A 12,750-nucleotide genomic window follows, 5' to 3' on the forward strand; every position below is an offset into this window, starting at 1 on the left:
TTTGCACAGTGATATTATCGGTGTCTCTCCTTTAAGAAATGCTTTCTTCTTATTATAACATTAAGAGACACAATCAGCCCATGCCAAAATAACAACTTGTTAATGGCTGCTGGTGAACTCTCAGGACATTATAGCGTCCAGACACCAGATGTCGCACTAACTTTAGAAACTACAACGACTTCACATGGTAATTCCAGACGTTTTCCTCGACTATGTAGCCGAAATTACAATCAACGAATACGAAGACCTGATTAACACTTATGATATAAATGCAAACTGAAATATAACATGAAATGATATAAAAATCTTTGGAACATTACATTCAGGAATTTGAACATACAGAGTATTTAAAAGGTTTAAGGGAATCCTTTTTTTCTGGAATATTTAAGATCTTTAATTGATCTTCACAGCGCACCTTTAAGGAAGCGAGAGCACCAGGGAGGCGCGTGACAGATCCGCGCGCGCTCACGCACCGGCCACTTGTGTTGTCAAACACGTTCAGTAATGGCATTGCTCTTTTGCGATTTCCTGAACAGAAACCGAAAACTTAAACGGGATTATTCTTATTGAACTTCGTCTATTTCGTGGAATAAGTGGCTTTAAGCGACCGGGCTACGCATTGGTGAGTCCTACAGCTCTACACGACAAGTGCATTAGTTCTTTACTATTTGATTAAATTACACCTACCGGTCAGGAAAGTTGTCATTAATGCATAGGTTTACATTTAACGTCTTATTAACCGTACTATCCGTATTATCCGTAACGTACTGTAGCCTACTTTAACTACGAAACTAATCACAAATGCGCTCTTAGGTTTCTTGGAAGTGATTGGTTGCTTGTTTATTGTAAATAAGAAAAAAAAACACAGATTCAAGACGTCATAAACCGTTTTCTTATAACAACAACAAAAGTTGCTTTTTCTGTACAAATATTATGTTAAAGTGTAAATGACTGTATAGAACCATGATAATACAACATGTCTGTTTTCCCCATAAGGTTCCCTGTGATTTTTCTGGCTGCAAGGATGGCTTACATTCAGTACATTCCCGCTGCTCAGAAACATTTATCTAATTTATGTAGCATAGGACCTTAAAAGCAACCCGAAATTTTTTTTAATTTAAGATCATATGTGTAAAAAACGATAAGGTAAACCAAAAGCCAAGTCCAAAGTTTCATGACCAGAGAAGATCATGACATTGTAAATCCACTTTTCTGGAAGCTGGACAAGAGCCATGGGCAAGGAGCAGGACCTTCTTCTGGCTGTGAAGAATGGAGACCTTCCTTCAGCTCATAAACTTCTGGCCAAGATCAAGACAAACAGAAATAGTAAGTAGGCTGCTTCTTAAACATTTTTCTTCAGCTGTTGTTGTGTGTTGATGGCTATAGTTTGCAATATAGTAACATGGAACTTTTAGTCATTTAAAAATGTGTTAAACTCCTCATCATTGTCTGTACTGAGTCAATAGATTATCAGACACTGATCAGATTATACATTAATTATTAAATCTCTTTTAAAATGTTCCATTTCACATTAAAAATATTTTAAATGAGCTAATCTGCATCCTGATACCCTGTATGCTCATTCTAGCAAATGCTGTTGTTGTCATAGATTACACTTTAGTTGAAGAATTAATTTTCAAGCTCATGAGTTGTTGCTTTGACTTGCCTAGCTGTTGCTGTGTCTAATATTAATATTAACCATCAGGGACTCATTTATTTAACATATGAGATGCAATGGCAGTAGCACTGGATTAATTGCTGAATCAACCCTGTGTGACACCAAACAACAGCTGCATCCAAACTGAACATGAAAAGACCATTAGCATCTCTTCACCATTCTAGTAATGTATGCACTTAATGTAAACAATAGATGTAAATAGTTTCCTTCAGCCATCAACTGCAGTTAGACTGGTGTAGTAAAGCCTTTTTTGGGGATTAAATTCAGTAGTCTGTCTGCTCACTAGGGGTCAAGGATTGGTTATTTGGCCATGTTGGTGCAGTGCACCTGCAGAGGTTGCTTTCAGGACAGTCTGCATGTCTTCTTCAAGCAGATTGGGACTGCTTTGGCTAGAGGCCAAACAGGGTGAGTTCCTGTCAGGTCAGACAGTCAGCAAACTCCCCTGTGTATCTGAAAGGTTATAGTCAGTCCAATTATGGTCATATTCTGCTACAGGATATTGATGTGAGTGTGAAATCCTTGTATATTATTAATTTGTTGTTCCTTGCCACTCTACGTGCCATATGGTTCTTAATCACATCAAAGATTAGATTTCTCAAAGAAGTGCCTTGGAGATTTTTGGGACTGGGTTGGGTTTTACAAAACAAGGCAACATTAAGAAGTTCTCAGTAAGTGAAGTTCTCATGCAGAAGTGCCTCATTTAATTTATTTGTAACCTTGTTATTTTTGTTGCAATGAAACAAATGTAGCGACTTATCATCAGAATCAAATTTTAAAGACGTAGCATGAGGCGACATGATGCTGTGCTTCTCATCCGGTGTGCGACCTCCTTAAGAAAAGGAGGAATGGGTCAAAATAATGTTCATACTAATCAACAACAACACTTCAAATTCAGTTGATTGAGCTTACTGTTTATCGTATTTACATAACTTGAACATTTAAAAGAATCTTATATTCTTAACAGCCTCTTTTCATTTAGCCAAAATCTGGAGTATGGTGTTCATTTCCACCCCCACCTGTCTTTTTACAAATCATGGATAACCCATATGGCAAACTGACAGATTAACTTTAAAGTGAGCTGGATTTCAACACACCGTTTACAGTTCTTTAACAATGTCAGGCAGCTTTGCTTTCACTCGCTTTTGTTCCCTAAGAATGTAGTAGCCCTGTAAATTATTGAGGTAAAAACGCCAGTGAGACATGAGCTGACTGAAAGCCAGTGAGTTTTTCCATGCAAAGCATGTTTTACACAAGCATGTACATGTTTTAATACTCTCTCCTCTTGTTCATGACAGATGGGTCAGACTACTCAGGACTGTTTTGGAATCTGCTCAGTGAGTTAATCCATGAGCGATGCTGTCAGTCGTCGCTAGATCTAGCATAAACTGTGTAAGCCAACCGTTCCTTCAACATAAACAAGTCCTGCATCTTACAGTCAGCTTTTAAATATTCATCGAAACTAGAGATTAATTAAAGGATGGACAGTATTACTCACATTATGTGAGAACTTGCATTCATTTTCTATTTTTAGCGTAATTAGTCTAAAATATAAAAGGCTACTGTAGAAAACACAAACAGCGCAGATCAGAAGACGTGAACAACATCTCACATCTGGGTCCTCACATTTATCTCACTGTTAGAAATTACTGCATGTGAATGCATTCTTCTGCCTTTGATTTAATAGTCTTAAGGTGATTGCTGACCTAGAGAGGATTTTCTTTTCCCCAAAAATGCTAATATTATCACATTGGACTAAAACTTACTAACTTTGCTCACACAGGGTATAACAACTTCCGAGGGCTATGTACAATGTTTAAAAAGAAATACAAAATCTGTGCTAATTGAAAGAAACAATGATTTAATTTAAGATTAGGTGATTAATATAGCATAATTAGAAATTTACAAGCAGTTTTTAAAAGGCTGGTCAGGAACCAGGAACCCAGATTAGGTAAAGGGGTTTTCTTAATCACTTGTTTTGCATAATTTCCACACTGTGCCTAAACCAGGCGAAACGGCAAAGTGACCAGCGATTAAAGGATAGCTCATGTAACTTGAGTGTGGCAGTTTGGTGATCATTTGGTTTCTGGTTTTGTGGCGATGCACTGTGAAATCTCATTGGTCCAAATCCCAGTCCACATAGTTGTGCATTTAAATATCAAATATATTCTGCTGCTTATTGTGCCATGAAGAGATTTTGCTTTCGGCAAAGAGAGACCGACTACTTGTTGGAAACAGTGTTGCTTCTGTTTAGTACATGGTGTCACATATTGATAGTTTGTAGCTATAATAAATATGGCCGTGATTTAGTGTAGTTACTTTTCAGCTTTGATTTGTATTACCTTCCCGCCGGTTTCATTTCTGGTTTCTTTGATAATTCAAAGTGAATCTCTACAGGCTTCCCAACACTTTCACGTCACGATTGATTTGTAATGGGTTCTGTGCAAGTAATTTGGAAGCAAGAAATCACAACTTTGTATAATAATCAGAGGGAATAATAAGGCATTTCAGAATACAAATATTTGAATAAATAGTACTGCTATTAATATAATTTGCTTTAATATAGTGATTACATTAGCCTGGATTATATTTGACCTCTGTGACCCAAATATTTTGTATTGTAAATCTGAATAGTGACGTACATTGACATAATCTTTGGTATCATTGAACAATGATTTGGTATCATTTGGTATTTGGTATTTTGTTGAACAAAACATTGCTAGCCTGGTTATTTCCCAACAGCATTAATTTCACAAAAATTATTAATTGAAGTTTCCATGATAAAATGTCATGTTTGGAGAAATGGTCTGTCTTTATGCACAGAATAGCAACGTAAATTTAAGATTAATTCAAACTGACTGGTTCACAGCAGATCTGTTTAGTCATCAGCACCATAACAACTTTTCAAAGGCAGGCGACAAAACTAGACTATGCAAGAGATATGAGATCAGAACATCATGTCTGCATTCATTGTAATGATTTTATCTTCCTCCAAGTGAGTGACTAGGATCAGTCTGTAAAGTTTTATCTTAAATACCTCATTCATGATTGGGTAAAGATTTTCATTTTGAGAAGGAATAGAAAGATAACCATCATGGATATGCATGAAGTCTTTGTTAGATTGTCGAAAGCCTTTTTTTGTGTCACAGAACATGTTAGAGTTTAGTTAAACAGGACCGAAATTAAGAATATGAAATTTAAGAGAAAATTTATTTAATAAAAAAAATAGTTTGAATGACGTTTTAGTGCTCTATTTCATTAATGTGGCAGAAGGATGAAGGAAAATTTGGTACAAACCTGATTCCAAAAAAGTTGGGACACTGTACAAATTGTGAGTAAACAAAGGCATGGAATAATTTACAAATCTCATACATTTATATTTTATTCACAATAGAATATAGATAACATATCAAATGTTGAATGTGAGACATTTTTAAATGTCATGCCAAATATTGGCTCATTTTGGATTTCATGAGAGATACACATTCCAAAAATGAAAAAAGTTCAAAATTTGAAATTCTTTTTTGAAAACTGGGATGCCATGTCATCCGGACTAAAGAGGACAAGGACAACCCAAGTTGTTATCAGCGCTCCGTTCAGAAGCCTGCATCTCTGATGGTATGGGGTTGCATGAGTGTGTGTGGCATGGGCAGCTTACACATCTGGAAGGCACCATCAATTCTGAAAGGTATATCCAAGTTCTAGAACAACATATGCTCCCATCCAGACATCGTCTGGCAATGCCAGACCACATACTGCATCAATTACAACATCATGACTGCGTAGAAGAAGGATCCGGGTACTGAAATGGCCAGTCTGCAGTCCAGATCTTTCACCCATAGAAAACATTTGGCGCATCATAAAGAGGAAGATGCGACAAAGAAGACCTAAGACAGTTGAGCAACTAGAAGCCTCTATTAGACAAGAATTCCTATTCGTAAACTTGAGCAACTTGTCTCCTCGGTCCCCAGATGTTTGCAGACTGTTATAAAAAGAAGAGGGATCACGTGGTGCGTGTTGCATAACCAGGTCCTTCGTTTATCTCTGCCCCTCCACTGACAGTGAGCTCAGACATCTTGACAATTTTCCAGTTGTTTTGTTCAGAGAGGCTTTCATCGTGTGGCAGAACGTTGTTTAAGACACGAGCCAAGATCCAGTGTTTTGGAAGGGTATTACAGTAAAACCTTTTTCCTATTTTGTGGTGGTAATTCCCTTTGAACACACTGTCACAAAGGCTCATGGGATAACAGTAATGTGCCTGCTGGGTCTGGTGCGCCACACGTTAAGATGCTGAAATCCTCGTGTATAAAGGTGTATAGCTAGGTGGTTCAACCTTATGCAGAGATGAAAAGTCCTCTTTCTACAGTCTTCATGCCAGCGTATGGAAAGGTTGCTAACAAGGTGTTACTAAAAATATTAATAATAAATTGTTGGCTTTTATTTCACACTGAACTGGTTACTGGAACAAATTGTTGGTAGGTCATTCAACTCTGTTAAACCCCAAATTGATTCTGGCATGCCAAACCAAACCACAAGTGATGCATCTAATTAAAGTCATTATCTAATCTGTTGAGCGATTGACCTCCAACACCTGCTTCTGTTCCTGTAAACCTCTGAAAAGTACTTAGTCTTTAGTAGTGTTCACACTTTTATTCCTCACTGTGTATTTTTGTCATGAATATCAAGATGTTTATGAAGGGTTAGGGTTATTCTACTCCATATGACATGAACAAACTGTCTTTTGTTGTCTGAATGTTTTTTCAGAATCCTAATGACCCTGTCACCCATTCTTTTCAATTTTTTTTGTCTCACGAAATAAACAAAAATGGCAAGTTAGTGGAACAACACTGACTTTGATTGTCGAACTGGCTGCATTTGATTATCAAAAGATTTTCAAGTATTGCTAATGTTTAACGGAGTGTCTGTTTACACTAGCTTCACCCACAAACATGTGTAGGGTTGGGAATCGTTAGAAATTTTCCGGTTCCGGTTCCACCTAACGGTTCTGATTCCGGTTCCATTAAAATCATTAAACAATTATTAAGAAATAGTGGTAAGGAAAAATGCACTATACTCAACTACTCAATGCTCAATATTGTTTATTACTTACTGTCAACTTAATTTAAAGGTTGGCAATGTCAAAGTGCAACATATATTACATTGTACAGATCTTCATAAGTAGGGTGGGGTATTTTTAGAAATTTTCTGGTTCATCTTCTGCTTTCATTTAAATGAACTATGTTTTTTTACTATTTTATCTTCACTGAATGTAGTGTTCCTGGAAGGTAAGTAATGTTGAGTAATGCTAGTCCATCAATCAGCATGTGTTTCAAAGTTGATGTTTTTTACACTATCAATAACATTTTGCTTTTCAAGCAGGAATAAGCTTGTTGGCCAAATAGTCCCTTGAGGGCTGAGACACTTAATTAAATACGGGACAGCGCAACGGATCTGTGCATGCGCGTCATTGGAATCAATGTGCTCAGTAATTAAAGAGGCAGGGAGGCGTGTCTTATTCGGTTCGTGACTAGTGATGGGATTTATGGCTCTTTGAGGGGATCCGGATCTTCGCGATCCGTTCCTTTCAAAGAGCCGTTCAAAAGAACGGCTCTTTTGGCTCTTTTTAAATATTTAGTCAGTTTTAAGAAGCCAGCTTGGGGGCATCTCAGTTTATCCTGGAAATAATCACTGGGAGGAAAAATGAGGTGAGATTTGTAGTCAAATAATTAAAACTCAGATATCACACACCAATATCTGAGTTTGAATTATTCTGAAATATTGATTATTACCTCGTTTGTCATGTGTGGACTATATTCCATAGGGTTGCACAAATCCCTCTGCTTAGACAGTGACATCACTATTTTGGATTTACCTTTAGTACAAAGTGTGTGTGTGTGTGTGTGTGTGTGTAAAGCTACGTTGACTTATGTTATTCATACAATACCTACTCAACTAAACATCAAAAACAAAGCCGGCTGCAATGAATTTCTGTGCAAAACAGCTTTTACTACAAACACTTTCACACAAGATAATTGTTATCACACAAGAACATTTTGATAGAAAACAAAAAATATTTAAAGTAGATAAAATTAGAATAAATAAAATGGAAATGTCTACATACTACATACTATTACTACTGTAAACTTTGCAAATAGGACATCAGCCCCTTCAAGTCAATGAACAATAACAAAGTGGGCTGCAATGAACATGCACAACTAATAACTAATATCATCACGCTATAAAGGGTTGGCCTGCGCTGGGTGCGCCCCTCCCCCTATAACTGTTCTGTCTCGCGGAGGAGCTCATTTGTGTGCATCTGTGTGAAATACGCATAGGAAAAAAGAACGACAGAAAGAACGGCTCCCCTCCAGCCGCGACTCGGCTCCCATCGTTCATGTTTATGAGCCGTTCAAAAGAATCGGTTCGTTCGCGAACGTCACAACTCTATTCGTGACATCCTTTACGGCAGCGGTTCTCAATTCCAGTCCTCGCGCCCACTGCTCTGCATATTTTGCACGTTTCTCTTTGTTAACACCTGATTCAGATAATCAGCTCGTTAGAAATGAACTCAGTGCATGAACTGTGTTCCAATTGTTAATTCCTCCCTACTTCCTGAGCAGGGGAAATCTGTTGAAGTTTACCTCACATCGAAAAATTCATTCACTGATTTGTGCTGTGCAGCGTCTTTAAACATGGACAACTGTGACATCATATACCTCTGTAAATCAATACAATTTAAATTCACGTCTTGCACACTTCAATTCACTTTGATTGGAACATATAGCTACGTTCGCTTCGAACTGAAATCATGGCTGAATATCCTGTGATGTCCACTTCGAAGGGCACTTATGTTCGAATAGAACAAATGTCTGAAGCGCTAAGAGAAACGTTCAAAATGTGCAGAGCAGTGGGGCGCGAGGACTGCAATTGAGAACCGCTGCTTTACGGGAAACGCCGAATATTCAGAACACCGGCGCAAGGCTGCTCACAGCGCTTGGTCATGTGTTGCACCAGAACCGTTCTCGGAACCAAAACTTAGAAATTGCTCACGGTTCCGGTTCTTTTCAAAGAACAAAACCGGTTCTGAATAAGATTCTAAACATGTGATAGGGATGATCAACACTAACAAAAACAGCAGGCAATCATCAGCTCCAGTCCCGTAGAGGGTAAAACGTTTATCGTAGTTTTTTTTAATGCGATCGACCCGGGTTTGAATTTTTCAAAGAATAATGTACTGTATGTAGATTTATAACACTATTCTTTGTATTATATCACCTTTGCAACAATTTTTGCAGGGTGTTTCTAATGCATTGTCTATGGGAGGAAAGGTGAATTTGACATTGTTCTTTCTTCTGACTGCCGTTATCAATCTCTCTCATTTTTTTCCTTTTCTTGAAAGACATGAAAACACTATTATTGAGTTTTTCTTTAGCTTTTTGAGCAAATGGGAATGCAAAAAATATATTTGTGGTGCTCTCCCATTCACTGCTCTTCAAGTTTACCCAACTTTGATGACTGGTGCTGAAAAACACAGAAATGTGAAAAAGTTCCATAAGGTAGCATCCATTTAATAAAGAGCAAATAGCCCCTACCAGTGCTTAAATAAGAATTGCTTTGCAAATTTACTTTCTCATTTTTTTTTCACTTTAAATTATAGTAAAACATTTTGCCAAACATTTCAACTTTCAACTCATCTTGAAAATATCCTTTACAGTCGATTTGTTTTTAAACAAAAGACTTAAACATTTTCATTGTGGAAGTGTATATCTTTTTTTGTACAAGTTTTTAACACATTTTTAACATAATATGGCATAATACTGACTAAGTTTTCCGTAAGTGCTACATCTCATCTTGTCTTCAGGCATGTATAGACTACAGTTCAAACGTTTTGGGTTGGTGAGAATTTTGATGTTTTTGAAAGGCATTCATGCTCACCAAGACTGCATTTATTTGCTCAAAAATATAGTAAAAACAGTAATATTACAAAATAATAGGATTACAATTAAAATAGAGAGAAAAAAATATATTTTTTGAAATATCTCTGTTTTTAATTTTAATATATTACAAAATGCAATATATTCTGGTGATGGCAAAGCTAAATTTCAGCCATTACTTTAGTTTTTTATTGTCACACAATCCTTCAGAACTGTAATTTTAAAATGACATTAAATCATATTTTATAGTTATATTTTCATTTATATTGTATACATATGCATGAAACATTGGAAATGTGTGCTTAACTATGTTGCTAAATCTGATCTTCATTCAGATTTTGATTTGCCGTCTTATCTCAGAAGTTGTTTGGTAATGACTTGGCATTAATCTAAGAGGTGACATTAGTTCACCTAAAGACATTTTCACAGATGCATTTTCAGTGACATTATTGTTAGCATAAACATGCCAAATTTCGCAAATCAATGTATATTCAAGGCTATTGTTAATTGTGCCTCAGACACTCTGTCTTCTCACGTTTACTATCCAAACTTCAGATTCACTCCCTATATGTTGTTGTGATTTTAAAAGTTTGTCATTCTATTCATAAGGAAAGATGGAATAATGCCTTCAAGCATAAAAAAACAATAACGGGCCCAGTGACAATGAATGACTTGATACAAGGTGTCCTTTAAATTGGCTCATTATGTTTATTGTGTGGGTTTAGGGAGTGGTTGAGTCCTGTGGCTCATTTCATTTGAGAGGTGCCCACATTAGAAGCAGCTTTTCCATTCAGTGAGAAAAGACCACTGTTGACAGACACAAAGGGTATTTGTGTTTGCACGCACACTTTTGTATGGATACTGTGAACAAGGGAGAGAGAGAGGGGGGACATGGATGGAAATTGAGAGATTGGGTGGGTTAGCCATGTCTGGAATGTTGTCTCATGTTGAAACTCGAACTCCTCTTGAAAGACCCACAGCTTTTTTTCCCTCTTCCCCTGCAGCGATATGTAAAGTTCATAGCTCCATTGGCATCGTTCTCTCTGCCCGCTGGCTGTGGCGTGTAGCCCTCAGTGGGGTGGTTCTGTTGGAGTACAACAGGGCCTGTGATCAGCCCAGCATGAGCCACAGGCATGGCTTAGAGACCTCTCAGATCCATAGGAAATCAGTACAATGTAGGGATGTTCATTTTAACCTGTTAACAGACCGTTAAGAATTTTGACCGATTAATACAATCAGTTAAACAGTTCAGAAATTAATTTATTTTCAGTAAATTATCAAAATACTTAAAAAGGTTTGCTGCATGGTTACAATATGCTATGCATATAAAACAATTGTTTTTAGAGAAAAAAACAAGTCGCATTTTATTATTTCATTCAGAAATAGGCCTAATGCCGACGCAAAATGTTTACAAACATTATAATAAACTGTAAACATAGTTCCCCTCACTCAACAACAAATCCTTTCAATTAACAATATTTAGAAAAGAACAAGAATTAAAATTAGGCCTTTCAGAAGTTCTAGCAATATAAACGACAAGCCAAAATGAATTAATTTAGGCTTAAACTAAACTGAAACCAACACTGGGTCTGTCATTGGATACAAAATCAAATGATACCATATTCACAATGTACTTGAATGCTGAATTATTCATAATTTGAATAATTTGAGAAATACTGATACACTTTCAGTTTTCACCCACCAGTTCACGTTCACTTAATCCATAACCTACTATATTCAAGTGAGATGCTCTACACGATAAACATTTGGACTGCTGTGTGTGTATTTGAGTGCTGAGAACTGATCGCGCGCTGTATATGAGAACTGAGGAAGTGGAGTGTGTGTGCGTGCGCACGAGAGAGAGCACTTCTATCAGAGTGATTCCGCCTATCCCGCCTTCACTAACTAGTCCTCAAATAACATTATAGTCCAGTCTCATCTAGTTAACGAAAACGCGGCATAAATTCATTCATCGGATATTATTTTTAGCTCGTCAACGTCTCGTCTTAGTCACAGAAAAAATGTCAGTTAACGAATATTTTTCATCGTCGTCTTCGTTAACGAAATTAACACTGCTGCATTGTGTGTGCACATGCAGCACCAGCACAATCACTTGAATTTTTTCCCTTCTAACAGTGGAAGCATCTACTCCTTTTAGTCATAAAGATAACCGGAATTGTTAACGGTTTGCCTTTATTTGTGTGCATTCACAATAAAAACATCTTTGTGCGTAAAATAAGCCTAAATAATGAATAAATGGGCCTATACGAAATATATATTTTGCGTGATGTTATATGATGAGCATGTGAATCCTCATGTTCTGTTGTTTGCTGCTTTTTTTGCGCATGTAAATTAATCCCCGGGAAACAAATGTTAGTATTTTTAATGGGTCATAGACACTGATCCTTTCTACGGTTAACAGTTAATAATTGGTTAACGAGCATCGGTTGTCGGTTACGAAAAATAACTGAAATGGACATTCCTAGTACAATGTGAAGCAAATGGTGTTAGGCTACTTGGATCAGCCAAAATAGGGTATAGCTGGGATCTGCAGTGGTTTGTCTACTTCACATGTATACTTTTTTGCTTCTTGGTCAGTTTAGTTAAAGGGGGTCCTATTATGCTTTTTCAATTTTTTTTATTTTAGTCAGTGTGTAGTGTATGTTTGGGCATAAAAAATATCTACAAAGTTAAAAACATCTCAAAGCAAAGTCCACTCCAAAGTAAGATATAAGTTCAAGAACTACTACGAACAGCTTGTTTGGACTACAACATTATTTTCCAGGGTTTTGTGATGTCACAAAGAATATCATTAAAATAATTCCCACCTACATAATTCAAACCACCAACCATGACAGCATGTTCTAATACCCCCCCCCCCCCCCACACACAAAAAAAAAATCAAGAATTTGTAAAAGAGCATAATATGTCCCCTTTAATTAATATGTACTAATGCAGCACAATTTGTGTCAACTTAACTTTGTTGCATTGGAATCAGAATCCATTTGCATTGGCACAATGTGAATGATTGTTTTGTTAGCTGTAACCAGATCTATTGAAATCCAAATCCAGACAGTTTAATTTTATTCTCTGCTCTGTCTCTCTCTCTCTCTCAGTGTTGGGAAGGTTACTTTGGAAATG

General features: G+C 36.8%; 1 protein-coding gene across 6 annotated transcripts in view; it reads left to right on the forward strand.

Annotated features, from left to right (window-relative positions):
* Positions 1–413: 413 nt before the first annotated feature.
* caskin2 (CASK interacting protein 2) overlaps positions 414–12,750 on the forward strand; it is a 52,041-nt gene continuing 39,704 nt past the window's right edge. For 5 of the 6 annotated variants that reach the window (XM_059530849.1, XM_059530851.1, XM_059530854.1 and 2 more), the window contains exon 1: positions 997–1,326. In XM_059530849.1, the coding sequence (XP_059386832.1) occupies positions 1,233–1,326 (94 nt within the window). In that variant the 5' untranslated portion in view covers positions 997–1,232. Of the gene's footprint in view, positions 623–996; positions 1,327–12,750 lie in introns of those variants that run through there. The other variant, XM_059530850.1, reaches the window with a different exon arrangement.

Source organism: Carassius carassius, chromosome 39, assembly GCF_963082965.1.
Source record: "Carassius carassius chromosome 39, fCarCar2.1, whole genome shotgun sequence".
Lineage (NCBI taxonomy): Eukaryota > Metazoa > Chordata > Actinopteri > Cypriniformes > Cyprinidae > Carassius > Carassius carassius.